The sequence below is a fragment of the Nuphar pumila genome, chromosome 6 (assembly GCF_984573655.1).
Source record: "Nuphar pumila chromosome 6, dmNupPumi1.hap1.1, whole genome shotgun sequence".
Classification (NCBI taxonomy): Eukaryota; Viridiplantae; Streptophyta; class Magnoliopsida; order Nymphaeales; family Nymphaeaceae; genus Nuphar; species Nuphar pumila.
This window is the reverse complement of record NC_143254.1, coordinates 3906982-3927323: the sequence shown is the minus strand read 5'-3', so window position 1 is coordinate 3927323 and position 20342 is coordinate 3906982. Positions and strand designations below refer to the sequence as shown.

At 36.5% G+C, this 20342-nt stretch overlaps 1 protein-coding gene across 2 annotated transcripts in view; it reads right to left on the bottom strand.

Annotated features, from left to right (window-relative positions):
- The window catches only part of LOC149833690 (mitochondrial-processing peptidase subunit alpha-like), a 28549-nt gene extending 10786 nt beyond the window's left edge, over positions 1-17763 (bottom strand). Inside the window, exons 1-4 of one of the 2 annotated variants that reach the window (XR_016432708.1) lie at positions 17594-17762; positions 738-989; positions 344-640; positions 91-258 (exon numbers count right to left, since the gene is read on the bottom strand). Coding sequence is in view for 1 of the 2 variants with exons in the window: in XM_090010953.1 (XP_089867079.1) it covers positions 91-258; positions 344-640; positions 738-989; positions 17594-17632 (756 nt within the window). In the remaining variant the exon portion in view is untranslated. Of the gene's footprint in view, positions 1-90; positions 259-343; positions 641-737; positions 990-17593 lie in introns of both variants that reach the window. The other variant, XM_090010953.1, reaches the window with a different exon arrangement.
- Between the last annotated feature and the right edge of the window lie 2579 nt (positions 17764-20342).

Below are 20342 nucleotides of genomic sequence, written 5' to 3'. Positions count from 1 at the left end.
GTATAAACAACTGATGACTCCAGGGTTCAGGCATAAACTAAAAAATGTATAGCAAAAAGGAAGCAAATTTAGCAAGTAAACAGTCTTTACAGAAACAAATTCTTCCAAAATTGAACTATTCAATCGGTTTATTGCAGATTCAGGAGCCAATAGAGGATTTGCCAAAGCACCAGAATACCCAGCTGAATGAATTGCCTCCAACAGCAAACCCTGCGGGTTGTTAGAAATTTCAGCAATCTCCGCCTTCACCTTCTGCAACTGCAGCATGAAACACAATACCACATTAACTCATTTGGCTATAATACCTAAGGACGGGGTTCCTCAAAATACTCCAAAGATGTACCTGCTCATCAACCTCCCAATCAAGGAACACTGGATTTCTGACACTATCTATTAACAATTCAACCATCTCAGGTACATAAGTTTTCAGAGCATCATAAGAATATCCCATCTGCTCTCGAGAAGCAGAAGTCGTAACATTGCCCCCTATCGCCTCAACCTCCCGAACAGTTCGTAGATGGCTGCGGTTGGTTGTGCTCTTGAAAGCCATCCTTTCTAGGAGGTGTGTAGCCCCAAATGAAATAGGTGTTTCATAAATAGAACCACAATCAACATAGAGGCCAATGGAGGCTGCAGGACTCTGCTTGATAAACCACCAAATAAAAACCAATGCAAGAAGAAAATAAGGCCATTTCATAGAAAAAAGAAGGAATTAATCAATTTTGAAACAATCATACTGCAGATGTCTCTGAAGCAATCTTGACACCATTTGAGAGAGTGGTTATTTTTGTCTTTCCTGGTTCTACATAGTCTGGCAAAGGAGAAGGAAGTGTAACACCAGGAAGAGGAACATTCAGGGGAGGAAGAGGATTTGACCGTTCCCCAGTAAGCCAGCTAAAAAGGCCTCCAGATGAGGACTTCTTTGCTATGCTGGTACTAGCATATCTCGCTGCAATTGCACCATGAGCCCCTGAACCACCAGCGCAACTCTGGAAATGACCAAAAATAGATGTCAATCACATTAATGATGTTTAACATGCAAAATTAAAGCAGGAACACAATAGCAGTGACACTCGTTATCCAAAGATGTTGAAATCACTGAGCAGATGATCACAAGCCCTCATGGGCTGAGAAATTGGCTTCAGAGGACATGTAAATCTTGTGGGAAAATTTCAATGTAGATGAATGGAGAACAAGAGAATCAGCTACAAGAGAAAAAACTAAAAACCTGCAGAAAAAAAAAGTGACAATTCTTTTGGAAAATTAAAAGAGGTACTACATGTTCTGGAGAACTTTGGCAGGCCAGGTTATAAGCTCTACCTAACCAATGAAAAGTATGGTTGGAGTTCCCAAACTCCAAGAGAGTACCGTAACAGGTCAAGTATTCCAACTTTCAAGATCAGTGTTGTTAAAAATGTGCCTCAAGAAGCAAAAAGTGTGTCTCACCTCAAGGCGAGGGCCTTTGTGCCTTGAGGCTCAACAAAAAAGCGTATATGTCATGAGGCATACGCCTCAAGACGAGGAGTGCCCCTTTAATTAATGGGTCAAATGAGGGTCAAAGCCCCTATTTGACAAAAAATTGGGGCTAATTATCAAGCCCCGACCCTAATTAGGGTTGAGGGCCTCCCTTAGTCTCGCTCTCTCGTCTCACCCTTTTCTCTCGCTCTCTCGTCTCACCCTTTTCTCTCGTCTCCATGGTCTCTCACTCTCCCAGATCTCTCTCTCTCTCTCTCTCTCTCTCTCTCTCTCTCTCTCTCTCTCTGCCGAAAGGAAGAAGAAGAAGAATCAACCCAAGGTAAGCATTTTTTTTCCTTTTTTCCTCTTTTTTTACATAAAGTCTATGCCTAACCCCCATGGTCTCTCGTCTCCATGGTCTCTCTCTCTCTCTCTCTCTCTCTCTCTCTCTCTCTGCTGAAAGGAAGAAGAAGAAGAATCAACCCAAGGTAAGCATTTTTTTTCCTTTTTTCCTCTTTTTTTACATAAAGTCTATGCCTAACCCCAGCTTGCCTTTCAAGACAAAAAGGCTATCCTCTCTGTGCACCCTTTTAAAGATTATCTTCAGACTTCAGAGGGAATTCAACACATTAATATTTGTCCTCTTGGCTTTTTCCTCGCTAGTTCAATGTGCTAGCTGGGCTCATTATTGTCATATTTAAAAATTTTATTTTATTTTTAACTAAAGGTCCCAAAGATAACGCAAACCACATCATTCACCAAGCTCATTAAATATAAAACCCCAAACCCTTTTTCCTCAGTCTTTTTTTTTTTTTGAAAGGCAAGCTGGGGTTAGGCAGACCCCTACCAGATATCTCTTAAGCCCCATCTGGCAGAGGGATTCGAACCTGGGCCTTCAGCTTGGCACAGGACCCCGCTTACCACATGGGATACCACCTCGGTACTTGGCTTCAGTCTTGCGACAAAGGATACACACCCCTGGGTTTTGAATTCGTAATGTCCATCTAACTTCTTGGAATGCATTGCTGCAGCCCATTAAGGGCCTACTTTGCGAGCGTGTTGTGCTCAAATGGCCCGGAACATACTTCAGCTGGGTTGAGCCGGATCAACTGCATGGTGGACCTACTTTTGGCGACTGCTCGTCACCTGTTCCTACCTCTTGTTACTGTTCATTGTTCTACAAATGTAGTTGCATTTTCTCTCAAAAAAAACTTGGTGACATTCAACCAAGTCGCCCCTACCAGATGAGTGGAGACATCATGGTACCTAAGTTGATGGGGCCAAAGAAACATGTTATTTCCAACTTTATCAAATCCACTAACACTAGTGTCTAGGCCCAAGCCCGAGGAGAATTGAGCTCGAGGTCCATTGGATAATTGGCTAGGACACCACAGACCCTGGACATTATGAGTTTGATGTCATCTGAGATCAAACTGTGACAGGTATAGAGCATCACTGTGGAGCTGGTCTCCTGTCTCAATACAAGATCAGGTCAGGCACCTCTAATGGTAAACAGTGAGGCGCCTTGGATGTTGTCCATCCACGTGATGAATGGCAGTCAGAACACCATCACATTTGCTTTATTTTTAGCCATTCATCCACGCGGGGCCTGCAATGCTGTCATGTGATTGACTGCGTAGTCGGGGTATTTAAGCGCTCCCTCGATCTCCTCGGTCATCTGAGCAATTTCTTAAAAGGGTAGGCGTTCATAAAAAAAATTGAAACCTGAGCATTTAAACTTAAATCACCGTGCATCAGGGTTAGTAATACTAGCATGATTCTCGTTTAGTGGGGGTGGGCCTTGGCTGTCAGACGAGCTGTCAAGGTTCGATTCCTACAGGCATCAACTCCTGCAAGCCGATGCATAGCATAGGCCCTGGGAGTGAGGGTCCTAGCCTTGGAGTTCTATGCTCCTAAGAAGGCGACCTGAATGTGGTTTCTCTGAGTAATAAATAAAAAAAAGCGCCTATACATAAGCTCTTTAAATCATATCTTAATGATTCAACTTGCAAAGGACTTACATAAAAGCACTCCAGCAACTGCCTAACTGGGTCATATTCCAATCTTTTTATTTTCTTCCCCCAGGAGGAACATAGCTTGCATGCCTAAAGTTTGACTTGTAGACCAGGTAGAGGAATCATAGATTTAAATAATTTCAGAAAAGAAAAAGTAACATGTCAAATGCCCACCAAATTTTTACTAATAAGATCCACCTAAAGAAAATTTAAATACATGTGCAGTTATAAATGAACACATATTGAATTAAACTTAACAAAATTAAAATCCCTAACCTTGGGAGGGTGCCCTAGCATTTTGGGTTCGAACACTAGCATGATTCTGGTTGAGAAAAGGATTACCAACATATTCACTACAAGTTGCTGGCCATAATCTCTTACAGTAGCATGCTAAATACGAGATCCCACATTTGTTGACTTTGGAGTTGCATTTAACTATCCACGACTCTGAGGACGTGTTAAGGTTAAATTGAGACATTCGCAGTTTTTTTGCAAATCTAACACTGCAGATGCATTCGGTGTGGTCCATTTGCTAGGAATCGGTCGTTGGATCATCATAATCGGATCAAGAAATATGATTTTGTATGCTTGAATATTTATGAAAATTCTAAGCCATTGATTTTCAACCCTTAAAAGATCCTTCTTATACTTCGTAATTGAATGATCCAAGAGTCTGTTTCTATAAAACCAAGAGTCTAGATCACAGCTGGTAAATTTTTTGAAAAAAAGTAAAAAAACCTATGAAAATCTTGGTTCATACTAATAAACATATTTGGTTGGTAAACATATTTTAGTTACCCTATATATATAAGATTTAATGAAATATATATGTGTGTGTGTGTGACCATATAGATGCATTAAACATAGTTCATTTTCTAAACATCAAACCTCGGATCATGCTATATACAAATATGATATTTTGAGTATTGAAATTTTAGTGCATTGTTGGCAGTTGACTTTTGAAGTCCTTAAAAAGTATAGTTGCATGTCGCAGTCACAAGATTCAAAACTTCTTTTATACTGAACAAATATTATAAATCACATCCATAAGGTTTGATCTAAAAAAAATTAACAATATGAAAAGGCGATTTATATTTTTATACTCAACAGAACTAATTTTCAAAATTAAAAACAACCCTTTAGATCATGTTCAACATTGTTTTTACTACTTTCATGTGAACACATCGACACTAAACCATCCTTATCTTTACATTGTGACCCCTCTATTTTTCACCATCTTGGTGCATGTGGCTCATGGACTAGGTTGTAATAACTAGATTTGTGGCAATGATTTGGAGCATAATGGAAAAAAACTTAGAGCCAAAAATTTCCAACCATGAATATCTCATGAGATTTTGAAACTTTATATTTTTTTCATGTTTTTATCAAAAATCTGCAAAATATAGAACAATAAAATACATAAATAAATATAAAAACCAAAATAAACACTTTTAACATATTTTAAGCAAAAATATCACTGTCTCCTTGTGATGGGACGTTGTAGGTTCAAAACCCAGTGGTACGTTGAATAATAACGAGTGGGGTCTGCCTAACCCAGCTTGCCTTTCAACAAAAAAATGCATTACTACAACCAATCACCACAGTTCAACGTGCGCAATGGGCCTTACTAAACTGATGATGAAGATCTTCATTTCACATTTCCCAAAAGAAAGAAAAAATACAACTGCCATAAGGTGGCCTATAATTCTATAAAAGAACTATTTCCGCTCAGGTGGCTAGGCACAACAAGGGATTGGGGCGGGGCAGGGGACAAGGTCTCTACCCCCACCCCGTCTCAAAATTTTGCCCTCCATCCCCGTCTCAAAATAGTTGTTTATCCCCATCTTCATCACCGTCCTCGTCGCCATCCTCATCTCTTTCTCCTTACCTTTTATTTTTATTCCTGTTATTTTTTTCCTCTTCTGAGCTCTCGCCCAGCACTCTCTTTGTTTTTCTTCTTCTTCTTCTTCTTCTTTTCCATTTTTAGTTTTTGTTTTTCAATTATATACATACATATTTTGTGTTTGGACAGGTGTATATTACATATATATTATATAATTTGTTTTTTCTGTCAATCTTATTATGCTTATAATATGTTTCTAAATCATATAATTAGTTTCTCAATCATATAATCAGCTTCTCAGTTATATAATTAGTTTCTTAGTCATTTGTATGTTATATATTTAATTAATTATATAAATTTGTGTGTATTTATTTGGAAAACATATATACATACACGTTAGGATGTTATATTTTACTGTCAATCCTGTTATAATGTGTAGTTTTTGACATCTATATAATCAATTTTTAAGTCATATAATTAGTTTCTCAATTATATAATCAGTTTTCTTAGTTATATATATGTTATATATTTAATTAATTATATAAATTTATGTGTATTTGTGTGAAAAACAGATATACATACACGTTAGGATGTTATATTTTGTTGTCAATGCTATTTGTTTCTGTGTTTCATAGTTTTTTTTCATAGCTATATAATTTGTTTCCAAGTTATATAATTAGTTTCTCAATTATATAATCAAATTCTCAGTTATATAATTTGTTTCAACATGCAATTCCTGGTGGATGTTTATTTGGAATTTCTGCGTAATATATGTTGATTCTTATTGAATATGAATATGAATATGAATATGAATTCATTGGATTATATAAAGCATTGTCTTAGTTTTTTTTAATTCTTTGAGTTTTTATAAATTCGTGTGTTAATATATATTTTCTTATATGCATTTTTACAGTTGAACAATGTGAAGAGATGTAGGATGGGATCATGGAGCTAAAGTTTCAAATCTCACTAAAGATCCCAAACTCATAGGACATGTAATTTGCAATTACTATCATAAAGAGACTACAGGAACCATCAACAGGCTGAAACATCACTTAGCTGGCACGAAACATGATGTAAGCTTGTGTGAAGCAGCTCCACCTGATGTGAAAAGGTTTTTTCAGAATCATTTAAGAGATCAAAAGCAAAGGAAACAAGAAGAGGAACAAAACAAGTTAGAAATTGGGAAGAGTGTTTATTTTGACGATAATGTGAACAAAGAAGCCAGTGGATCATGTAGTGTTGCAAAAACAAGCAAAACTGGTCCCATGAACTTCTATATAAACAAAAAAGTACGACAAACAACAATAAACACTGCTTTCAAAAGGGATGAGAAAAAATATATATATTGTGCCATTGGTAGATTTTTTTATTTCAATGCTCGATCATTTAATTTTTGCAACAGTCTATATTTTGGTTCAATGGTATAAGCTATTACAAATTATGAGTGACGGTTCAAACCTTCTTACCACGAAATCAGAACGTGGATTTTGAAGGATGAGGTAGATTGTACTCATGAAATTTTAAAAGATTTGAAGCAATTTCCTCATTTGCTCTATCTATTATCTCGTACAAAAATCTCATAGCAGGCTCATCTGCATCCACTAATTGCAACACTTTCATGAAAAGCAGCATAGCTTTAACTGATATGATATGACAACCAAAAAACTTATGATCATTGAAAACAATATAAGAAATGTTCTTAGCATCAGATTTCTTATAGTAATTAGATGATCTAAAATTTGAAGACAAAAATAACGGCTTCAACTCTTTCTTGTAACATCCAATACTATGAAGCGTGAGATATGTTGTGGTAAAACGAATGACAGCTGGACGTAGAAGTTCTTTATTCTTTATGAACTTTCTTATCAAATTTAATATTCATGCATGACTATAGATATATTTTGTAATTTTTTTTGCTTTTTCCACTGTATCTTTAAAAATTGATATATTTTCAATACCTTCTAACATCAGATCCAAGCAATGCGTCACACATGGTGTCCAAAAATATATTTTTTCTACTGTTAACATATTCTCAGCTGCCATATAATTTGATGTATTATCTGTAATGAATTGCACCACATTCCCTTCACCAACTTCTTTAACTTCTTCAAAAAAACTTACACAAATTTGCATCAGTTTGTTCCATGTCGCTGATATCAACATACTTCAAAAATATTGTCACAGATGAGATGTTCACAAAAAAATTAATTAAGTTTCTACTTTTTTCATCTATACAACCATCTATCATAATGTTGTAACCAACTTTTGGTCAATCCTTTTTTAACTCTTTTAAAATTTCATGAGTATAATCTACCTTATCCTTCAAAATCCACGTTTTGATCTCGTGGTAAAATGTTTGAACCCTATGAACTGTTCAAAGATTAAATGATCGAGCATTTGAATAAAAAATCTACCAATGGCACGACATACACTTTTTCTCAAATCCCTTTTGAAATGGGTGTTTATTGTGATTTGTCGTGCCTTTTTGTTTACATTAAAGTCCATGGGACCAGTTGTGCTTGCTTTTGCAACACTACATGATCCACTTCTTTGTTCACATTATCGTTTATTGATGATCCAAAATAAACACTCCCAATTTCTAACTTGTTTTGTTCCTCCTCTTGTTTCCTTTGCTTTTGATCTCTTAAATCATTCTAAAAAAACTTTTCACATCAGGTAGAACCGCTTCGCACAAGCTTACACCATGTTTCGTGTCAGCTAAGTGATCTTTCAGCCTATTGATGCCTCCTGTAGTCTCTTTATGACTGTAATTGCAAATTACATGTCCTATGAGTTTGGGATCTTTAGTGGGATTTGAAACTTTAGCTCCATGATCTCATCCTACATCTCTTCTTATTGTTCAACTGCAAAAATGCATATAAGAAAATATATATTGACAAAAGAATTTATAAAAACTCAAAGAGTTAAAAAAAAAACTGAGACAATGCTTTATATAATCCAATGAATTCATATTCAATAAGAATTAACATATATTACACAGGAATTCCAATTAAACGTCTACTAGGAATTGCATGTTGAAACTGATTATATAAATGAGAAACTGATTATATAACTTGAAAACAAATTATATAGCTGTGAAAAAAACTACAAAACACACAAATTTACACAGAAACAAACAGGATTGACAATAAAATATAGCATCCTAATGTGTATGTATATTTGTTTTTCACACAAATACACACAGATTTATATAATTAATTAAATATATAACATATATATAACTGAGAAAACTGATTATATGATATAACTGAGAAACTGATTACATGACTTAGAAACTGATTATATAGATGTCAAAAACTACACAGCATAATGGGATTGACAGTAAAATATAACGTCCTAACGTGTATGTATATATGTTTTCCAAACAAATACACACATATTTATATAATTAATTAAATATATAACATATATATAATTGAGAAATTGATTATATAACTAAGAAACTAATTATATGATTGACAAACTAATTATATGACTTAGAAATAGATTATAAGCATAATAGGATTGACAAAAAAAAAAGATTATATAATATATATGTAATATACACCTATCCAAACACATAATATATATGTATATAACTGAAAATGAAAAAAAGAAAAAAGAAAAAAAAGAAGAAGAAGAAAAACAGAGAGTGGTGGGCGAGAGCTCAAAAGAGGAGAAAAAATAACATGAATAAAAATAAAAGGTAAGGGGAAAGAAAAAGAGGAAAAAAGAAAAAAAATGTGTACCTTGGGTCAATTCTTCTTCTTCCTTTCGGCAAAGAGAGAGAGACGAGAACAGAGAGAGAGAGACGAGAGGAAGAAGAAATGAGACAGGGAGAGACAAGAGATCTGGGAGAGGGAGAGACGAGAGAGTGAGAGAAATGGGAGAGACAAGAGACGGGAGATCTGGGAGAGCGAGAGACCAGGGAGACGAGAGAGTGAGAGAAATGGGAGAGACGAGATCTGGGAGAGACGAGAGACCAGGGACAGACGAGAGAGCGAGACAAAAGGGAGAGACAAGAGAGCAAGACTAAGGGAGGCTCGACCCTAATTAGGGTCCGAGCTTGATAATTAGCCCCATTTTTTTGTCAAAATTTGACCCATTAATTAAAGGGGTGTGTCTCACCCTAAGCCGTATGCCTCAAAGCGTATGAGGCGTACGCCTCAGGGCATATACTCTTTTTTGTTGCGCCTCAAGGCACAAAGGCCCTCGCCTTGAGGCAAGGCGCGCTGCTTTTTGTACCTTGAGGCGCGTTTTTAACAACACTCTAATTGACACAATAATTTATTATTATTTTTGGGCCGATACAGAACAATTCACTTGAGTATCAATATCGATCGATACAGCTGAATCAGTAGCCAAATGATTCAGGGACAATACCGATACTGACAACATTTGTATTTGTATATTTAAAGGCAAGAGGGCATCCTATCATCATGGTTCTAGGGTAAGGGATATATGCAAGTTGTCAAAGTTGAACAGAATTCCAAACATTTTAGAAATATCCACTTGGAATGAGGTGACTATCAATACTAATGGTAATTTAGAAGAAAATAAAATATCAAATGAGCACACTGGACAAATGGACATATGGAGTGTCAAATGAGTAAAATCTGTTAAAATGTACCTATTATATATATATATATATATATACATATATATATATAAATTTTGTTTATTACATCAATACCCGATAGGGGTATTTTTGTAATTTCACAGTTGTTTTAGAAAACAACTGTTTTTCTTTTTTGAACAAATGTAATTTTTATTTTTTATTTTTTCATTTCTTTTTTTATTATTTTTGAGGACCTAAAGGGGCTCCAACATAGAAGTCGTTGGAGCCCCCAACGGTCACAAATGTGACCGTTGGGGGCTCCCAACGACTCTATGGGAGCCCCCTTTTGGCTCTCCTTTTGAGGCCCTTTGGCCCTCCTTTTTCCTCCTCCTTCTCTTGTATAAATAGGGGTGATCCCCTTGTGTATTCTCATCTTGGAGAGCTCCTCTCTCTTTTCAATAAGAGGCTTTGTATATTGTTGTCTTATTAAAGGCTTGTGCTTGTATTGTCCCTTCGTGGACTTGTGATATTTTCTCTTTTATTCATTGTTGTATGTGCTTGCATGCACTCTTTATATTTCCGCAATATCTCATTACATGGTATCAGAGCCACTCGATTCTTGAAGGAAAGGTGTGGTTCGTGTATCTCTTATTTTGGTGGACATCTTCTCACTTCTTGGCAACATCATGGAGACAAAGATTGATCTTTCTTTCAAACTCAATGGAAAGAACTATATGATGTGGGCATCGGCAATGGAGAATAATCTCAAAGGGAAGAAGCTTTGGGGTTATGTCATGGGGACCGTTCCGGAACCTAAGCTTATGCTCACAAAAATGGAAGAAGATCAAGAAAAAGCTCTTGAGGGAGATGCTCGTCTCAAGGCCATTGAAAGTCATCAAAAGGAAGTAGAAGATTGGGAAAGCAATCACGCAAAAATCCTTGCGTGGTTTATGAACAATGTGGAGCTTAAGGTATGTGCTAATATAGCTAAATTTCGTAGAGCCAATGAGGCTTGGTCCTTTATGAGGGGTATGTATACCCAAAAGGATCTTGCAAGAGCATACTTCTTGCAAGAAAAAATTAGAACCACCAAGCAAGGTGATTCTAGCATTCAAGACTACTATAGTGCCCTTAACCCACTATGGGATGAATTGGCTCTTTTAGAGCCAAAGTGGGTTTCTATGGAAGATGTTGATTTAAGACAAAAACAAATGGAACAAGAGCGATTGTTTCAATTTCTTTTTGGGCTACGCCCCGAATTTGAGCAAGTGAGATCCTCACTTTTCCATAGATCTATTTTTCCTCCTATTGAGGATGCTATTGCCGAAATCACTCAAGAGGAGACAAGGCTTGGCATGAGTAAGCATGTTGATGAAGTCCTTGCCGTATCCAAACCGGGTAACAATGTTAGAACCTATAAGCCTCCTCATTTTGGGAAACAAGGGAACTTCAATGGAGGAAGAAAAATGATTGTTTGCCATTATTGCAATGAGCCGGGTCACATTAGACCCGTTTGTCCAAAGCTTATGGGAGCCTTCAAGCCTAAAGTAGCCTCTCTTAAAGAAACCACCTCCAAAGAAGATGAAGGCAAAAACAATGACATTAAAGAAACTCTTGGACAAATATCTATGGCTCTCCAACAAATGCTTAAAGTTTCTTCCTCCACATCGGGTGCGGCCATTGCTTCAACATCATCACCCGGTACGTATTCTTGGATCCTTGATTCCGGAGCTTCTTTTCATATGACCCCTCATGAGAATGCACTTAGTGATGTTTGCATCAATTCAAAGGACTCTTGTGTCTCAACGGCCGATGGAACCTTTTTGAAAATTTCAAGTATTGGCTCTTTTAAAGATTCTCAAAAATTTTGTGTTCCAAAAGTAAGAGTTGTTCCCAAATTAAATTTAAACCTTTTTTCGGTTTCTCAAATTGCCGACCATGGATGTGAAATATCTTTCTCATCTAATGGTTGCTTTGTGCAGGATCTCCGGTCCGGGAAGCGGATTGGGCAAGGCCATAGAAAGGGAGACCTCTATTATATGGACCATCTTGATCTCCCTACAAACTTTTTTTGTTCTTATGTCCAAGAAAAAAATATGGAAACTTGGCATAAAAGACTTGGTCATCCAAGTTATTCCAAAATGTATCTCTTTCCTTTTGGAAACAAATTTTGTAAGGAAAAAGAAATCAATTGCAAAGATTGCATTTTTGGAAAAATGAAGTCTATTCCTTTTCCAACTAGATCTTTTCTCATCAAGGCCTTTTGAATTGGTGCATTCGGATGTTTGGGGTCCTTCTCCGGTTATGTCTAAAGGGGGTTATTCATATTATGTTACGTTTATTGATGACTTTACTCGGTATGTTTGGATTTATTTCCTTAGTCATAAGTCGGAAGTATTTACTTTCTTTAAAGATTTTCATAAAAAGGTTCAAAATCAATTTCAAAGTAACATATCTATTTTAAGATCCGATTCCGGTGGTGAATACTTATCTCACGAATTCCAAAACTATTTAAACCAAAATGGCATTTGTCATCAAAAGTCATGTCCTAGGACTCCTCAACAAAATGGCCTAGCAGAAAGGAAACATAGGCACATTATAGAAACCGCTAGAACATTGCTTGTGTCTAGAAATATTCCAAAAAAAATTTGGGCAGAAGCCGTTCTTACCTCAACCTATCTAATCAATAGAATGCCCTCTTCTAAGTTAAAAAATGCTTCTCCCTATGAGAAACTCTTTAAGTTTTCACCCGATTTTAATCGACTTCGTATTTTTGGTTGCAAATGTTTTGTCCTACTACATAAAAGGGATAAGTTATCTCCCAAAGCAATTGAATGTGTATTTTTTGGATATGGTGAAAATCAAAAAGGGTATAGATGTTATGATTTTAAGAATGATAAACTATATGTTTCAAAAGATGTAACATTTCTCGAAGAAGAAAACGGTTTTGATAAAATAGAAGAGACAAATGAAATCGATTATGTATTCTTATATGATATTATTGATGACATACAAGAAGATTCTCTTGAAAACATAGATGACACTCCTGATGTATCCCCTCTTGACATAACACTCTCAAATGATAGTAATTCAAATACAAATGTTCATGATAGCAATGCCAATATAAATGTTTACTCAAGAAGAAATCAAGAAAAACCTATTAGTGCCCTCGAAAAATACTCTCAAATTTCCGAATCCATTGAGGAACCACAAGTTAGGCATTCTTCTAGAATATCAATACCCCCAAATAGGTTTGTCTCCTATGACTCTTTAACTCCCAACTATCGGGCATGTTTGATAACTCTACACTCTTATTTTAAACCAACTCACTATAATCAAGCTAAATCTATACCTCATTGGGTTGAAGCAATGCAAGTTGAACTAAATGCTTTAAAAAAGGCCAATACTTGGGAAGTAGTTGATCTACCCTCACACAAAAAACCTATTGGTTGTCGTTGGGTCTTCAAAGTTAAAACTAAAAGCGATGGCTCTTTGGAACGATATAAAGCAAGATTGGTGGCTAAGGGATACTCCCAAGAATATGGTATTGATTACGAAGAAACATTCGCCCCCGTAGCTCGTATAACAAGTGTCAGAACCTTAATAGCTGTCGCATCAACCAAAAAATGGCCTATTTATCAACTTGACGTAAAAAATGCTTTTTTAAATGGAAGTTTAAGTGAAGAAGTGTATATGGATCCACCACCCGGAATAAATATTAAGCAAGGTCAAACACTTCGGCTTTTAAAGGCATTATATGGTCTTAAACAAGCTCCTAAGGCTTGGTATGATCGTTTTAGTGATATCATGATAAAATTAGGATTTCATTCCTGTTATACTGACACTGCTCTTTTTGTTAAAAATGCAGGTTCTAGTATCGTAATTTTGTTGCTTTATGTTGATGATATGATTATCACTGGAAATGATCAAAGTAGTATTATTAATGTTAAAAATATGTTAAAAGATAATTTTGATATGTCTGATTTAGGTTTTCTCAGATATTTTCTTGGAATTGAGGTTGCATATTCTCCTAGAAGATATATTTTGTCACAGATGAAGCTTGCTGCAGATATATGTTCTAAGTCTGGGATTTCTGATGATAAGAAGGTAGAGACTCCCGAGGTTATTAATGCCAAGTTGCGGTTAGAGGATGGGGTTCTTCTGGAAGATCCTACACCGTACAGACAACTCATTGGGTTTCTTACATATTTAACCATCACCAGACCAGATATCACTCATGCGGTTCACTCAGTCAGTCAATTTCAGCATGCTCCTACAACCGTGCATATGAGTGCGGTTCTTCGAATCATCCGCTACATTCGGAATACCATCAATAAAGGGCTATTTCTATCCTCCTCTTCCCCTTTGAATCTTCTTGCTTATACTGATGCAGATTGGGGAGGTAATCCCAATGATCGAGTCTCAACTACTGGTTTTTGTGTCTTTTTAGGGGACTCATTGATTGCCTGGCGATGCAAGAAGCAGCAAAAAGTTTCACTATCATCCACTGAAGCTGAGTACCGGGCAATGGCAACCACAACAATGGAACTTGTATGGCTTCGCAGTTTGCTTAAAGATATGGGAGTTGATATTACTGAAGCCTCAAAGCTGTGCTGTGACAATAAGAGTGCTATCTATATTGCCAGCAATCATACCTTTCATGAACGTACGAAACATATCGAAATGGATTGCCACTATGTTCGTGACGAATTTTTACGAGGAACTATTGCTTTGCCATATGTCACTTCAGAATATCAGTTGGCAGACTTCTTCACTAAAGCTCTTCCGGCTCCTCGGTTCATGTTTCTTCTCGGCAAACTTTCCGTCCTTCCCCCGTAAAGTTTGAGGGGGGGTGTTAAAATGTACCTATTATATATATATATATATATATATATATATATATATATATATATATATATATATATATATATATATATATATAAATTCTGTTTATTACATCAATACCCGATAGGGGTATTTTTGTAATTTCACAGTTGTTTTAGAAAACAACTGTTTTTCTTTTTTGAACAAATGTAATTTTTATTTTTTATTTTTTCATTTCTTTTTTTATTATTTTTGAGGACCTAAAGGGGCTCCAACATAGAAGTCGTTGGAGCCCCCAACGGTTTGAGGCCCTTTGGCCCTCCTTTTTCCTCCTCCTTCTCTTGTATAAATAGGGGTGATCCCCTTGTGTATTCTCATCTTGGAGAGCTCCTCTCTCTTTTCAATAAGAGGCTTTGTATATTGTTGCCTTCTTAAAGGCTTGTGCTTGTATTGTCCCTTCGTGGACTTGTGATATTTTCTCTTTTATTCATTGTTGTATGTGCTTGCATGCACTCTTTATATTTCCGCAATATCTCATTACAAAATCAACCTTGAAAAACATCAAGGTTGCATGTGGTAACATGCATGTCAGAGGGTGTCAAGGAAGGAATCGAGGAAGTACAAGACGGCTCAATTCTGCACCTTTTACCCATTGTATCACTGATAGTTAGAACTTATCATGACATTCAAAAAACTGCCTTTTTAATATATCAAGATTTTACGCCAATTGTAATGACTTTAAAGTTTTCATATACAATTTTCATCTTTTAGTTTTAAATATGACATGATTTTCCCCATAATTTCCAAAAGAAATTGCAAATCATCATGAGATTTTCCCTTGCTGAGAAAATCCTGACACCAAGATTCATCTCTCTACCAGAAAAACGGAGAATAGAACTTAAAAAGAAATTGCCTCTTCAGCATCTGGGAAAGACCTGTCCACAAACCATAAAATATATTTAACCGACACCCTGTCATAGTTATGATGCATTATTGCCACTTGGTAAGCAGCTCAAAGTTTTCAATCCCTATCCTTTTCCTCCCTTCATCCCCTAAAACAGAACAAGAATTGGCCATTTGTAACCAACTGAAAGCATCCTTTCCCCAAAACACTTTCCTTGCTACCCACCCCACATGGTCCCAACTGCAGACTAATAAAATCTCTGATATGTATCATCCCCTGGTTCTGCATGTTATATAATGTATATCTAGCAAACTATGGAACCAATACATTTAAATATTATTGGATAAATCTGTCAAAGAAACTGATGAAAATCAATTTGAATCATAATATGCAAATATATTCAACCAATCTGTAATTGAAACTTCTGGAAAAATTATAGATTATATTCTTGTTGAAAGCAGTACTACAATGTTTCAGACAACTGTTTAGGACCTGAAAGGAAACCAGAAGAGTGGCCCAGAAACAAGCTTTTTTTGTGAATAGTGTTAGCTTTTTAAGATAGAGGAAACAATAGAAGCGAAGTGACCAAGGTCATAGGAAAACAAATCAGAAGCAATCAAAAACTGGTGGCAAAATCAACAGGCACCGGATCCAGATGCAAATGCAAAAGGACAAGTTTTACCATAAAGGTCATCTGGCTATTGGACTTATCATGGTCAAGGCTTGATCATAAGAAAAAGGCAGCACATTTAAAGGCCAATCATAGTGCAGCTTGAAACTGATTTTCCAATGTTTCATGCTTGCAAGAGCATAAAATGGCAATTGATGAAAAGAATCTGGTGGATGACTTAATCAACAAATTGTTTCAGAGAGGAGCAAGATGGCAAAGGGGTCACCAAGGGTCAAAAGGCCCCAATACAACAGGTTATAAAAGTAGTCAGGTCAAGATGAATCGAACACTTGCCTCTTGCTTTCTCTTCTACTAGTAGATTTTTTTTATTTTTTTCGAAAAGAATTTGCTCTTCCTAACAGAGATTTGATACTCTTTCTTTCACCCTTAAATATTTAATTTGCACCTACTCCTTTCCAGTTTCGCATTTTCTAATTTTCCCTCAATGAATTGCACTATTACTTCTCTTCATCAAAAGTGTAGGAGCTAAACAAGGCAAGAGGTTTGCTGAAACAAGAAAATGTCCGATCTCCTATACAAGAACTGGATTTCTGCCAAATGCAATAAGGACCCTGGAGTAATCTAAGTTGGCAAGGGTTTGTAAATAATACACATTTGCACAACTAACCTATCCACCAAAGAATAGCAAAGTGGTGTCATCGTCAGAAAATCCACAAAGCTGGGCGAATCAACTAGAGGGCATAAAAAAAAGAAACATATCCCTACTTTCCATAGGTTAATCGATCACAGGTTGTAGCTAATGGTAGAGAGCAATAAACTCAATGATTTTCTTGCCAGCATCAGAACATGCTTGAATTTAACAACGTTATTCCTCCGATCAGATTATAGTTACAAAAACAAGACAGAAAAACGTCATACATCGAACCACTCGAGCGCTTCATTTCTCTCATCCAAAAGATTCCACCACAATAATCAACCTTGTAAGATTATCATAAACCAAAGCAGTCGCACGCGACATAAAACACCAGAAATTTCCATAAAAAAATCGTTATCAGTCGAACAAAAAGCGCGAAAAGAAAGAAACAAAATCAGATCAAAACCATATAGTATCTATAAACAACAACGAATCAAGAGAAAAGAAAACGATGAAGAGGAAGAAAGAATTGCAGATTTAGGTCGAACGAACAGAAAACGGTTCAACAGAGTGAATCGAAGGCCCTGAACTACCCGGAAATCGCATGTAAAAATGCGAAAAAACTAACGACATGGACCGGAACGATTCTTGTTTGGAATTAGAATCGGAAGGAGAACGAGAAGGAAAAACTAGGGCTCGTAGGGGAAAAAAACATCTCGAACTCACCTTCAGAGCCCTGAGCCCAGAGGTCGCGTTCCTGTACATGGTCGAAATGGAGACGACGAGCAGAGGAGATGAAAGCTAAGTAGTGGCCGTACGGACGCCTCTCTGCATCCACTGCACGCTCGCTCGATGGGGGGAGGAAGGAAGAGAGGAGAAGAGGACAGTTAGGGGTGCAAATGGATCAGAATAAGTCGGACCTTTATCCGAAATTCGAAGAATTATTCTCGGATATGGGTCCTAAAAAAAGATCCGGTTGTGGGTCTGAATTGCGTTGGGATTTATGGGATCGGGTTTTCAAGGATTCCCATTTGGATTCAACTGTTTTCTGTCCAATCGATGTTCATACCCTCATCTAATCCAATTCATAGTCACAAATCTCTTTATCGGAAAAACGTTAGCTAAGGACCAACAAGGCTCCGCTTGTCTGGCAGGAGCAGCTAGTGGTAAGGGTCTGCCTAACCCCAACTTGCCTTTAAATATATATATGTGTGTTCATTAAATAAAATACAATGATATTTTGAAATGCATTGAAGTGCATGTTTTTCTATGAAAAAATATGTGTATATATATATATATATATACATATATATTTATATGAGAGATGCAAACCTATTTTTAAGTATTAGAAATCATAGTTGTAGGTTGTATCTTTCTCAATTAATCCTTATAGATATACTCAACATAGTTTATTTGATAGGAATCAATTGGATCATGTTTTTTTTTTACATAAAGTAGGATTTTTTAAGTCATGAAATTTTGATACATAATGAATCGATAATTTTTAAAGGTCTTAATTATAGATCATATCTATATCCAAAACTTATTTTCTACTAAATAATGATTATAAATCATATCTATAAGGTCTGATCAACTAAAAAGTTTAAGAAATTTAACAATCCAAAGCTTTAATTAGGTGGGAATAGGTATTCTGGGCATATCGTTACTAAATATATAGAGAGAGAAACAAGTAACATGGACTAGTTAATCGTCATACCGCGTCAGATGCGCCATGCGCATTGATTTTATGGAAAAAAAAAGTATTAGCGATCACCATGACCACCGCTAATGCTTCCAGCAGAAAAAATAAAAATTGACCGTCCCTAATTCTTTTTTTACTTAAATTGCTCACCCACTGTTATGAGCTTGAGAGAGAGGAATAATAATTTGACGAAGCAAGTTATATGTTCCCCCCGAAACACGCAGGTGCATGTTCTCGGGTCTGAATGAGCGCCACGTATGTAAGCACGTGGGGCTTATTTTCCCGTGTGTGTCTGCATCACTTAGCATCGAAGTCTGGTGCGTTTACAAAGACTTAAGTACCATTTCCTGCCATTAGCGCCATGAAACAACGTTTTGAGTAAAGGACAAAAATGTCCTCCCGCCAAAGTTTGCAAATACTTAAGTACCCTTTTCCCACCATTGGCGTTATAAAATGATGTTTCGATTAAAGGACAAAAATGTCCTCCCACCAGAAAGGCTTAAAATCATCATCATTTTCGTCCTAAGGAGTAAACTCCTCTGCTTTAACAGGAGCTCCTCGCAATATGTCACCCTAAACGTTCTGGATCACCCTTTGACGATGCACCATCTACTGTAACAGGAGCTCCCTTTGACGACATAGCCTTTGCCATCGTCTGCTGCCGCCGAAGCGTAGTTGGAGCACCGTTGCTACCATCGGTTGCATCTACCTTCTAGGTATTTTTCTCCTCCATTGTAAGATTAGCAAAACTTGTGTCCTAGCAGGTGATTTTTGTGCAAGTTTTTGTTATGTAAACAAATCGATTTGTAAATCCGAATGCTAAATCTTACAAGTGGTTGTACTATACATGCTAAATAACACCTATTTTCATACTCAAACAAGAGTCGTGAAAGGCAACGATATATACTTATGGAGGCTAAATTTCTACAATGATTTGCAAGTTTGAAATTAACAAAGAGTTATACATTTAATACAATAGCGATTTGTTCGATGCAACAATGATTTATACGTTTGAATCAATAGCGATTTATGATTTATGATTTATGATTTATGATTCATGGTTTATACATTTAAAGCAGCAATGATTTATACCTTTAATGCAATAGCGATTTATGATTTACAACAATGTGTACTTATAAAGGGTTCGATTTCTACAACGATTTGTACGCTTAAAGGAGCGTTTTGTACGTTCGATACACCATCGATTTATACATTTGAAGCAATAGTCATGTGTATTTATGATTTATGAAGTTACCATGATTTGTACTTAAGTTTGCTAAATTGTACTACGATATTTACTTAAGAAGCAAAAATGTTACAACGATATGTACTTATGAAGGGTGTAATTGGTACAACGATTTATACGTTTGAAGCAGCAACGCTTTATACGTTTGATGCAGAAGATAAGCTAAATCTCAATCCCTCTCTTAAACCTCATCAAGATTGTTGATGCCAAAACATGGGACTGAGTCATCATGTCTCCTGAATTCCTAGTTTCCTTACTCTTGGCCGTAGAATGTAGTTGATCAAAGGGGGGCTCTGCGTGGTTGGTAGGAGTTGTTAGTGCACGTCTCCTTGTGTTGGGATGTTTCAGGTTCAAAACCCAGTGGTAGGTTGAATAATAACTGGCAGAGGTCTGCCTAACCCCAGCTTGCCTTTCCAAAAAACAAACATAAGCACATGGAATAACCGGGAAAAAGCACCTCACTCACATGCAAGCTCATTGGTGTAAAAACCCTAGGTCTCTCTTGCTCACTAGAGAGTAAATGTATC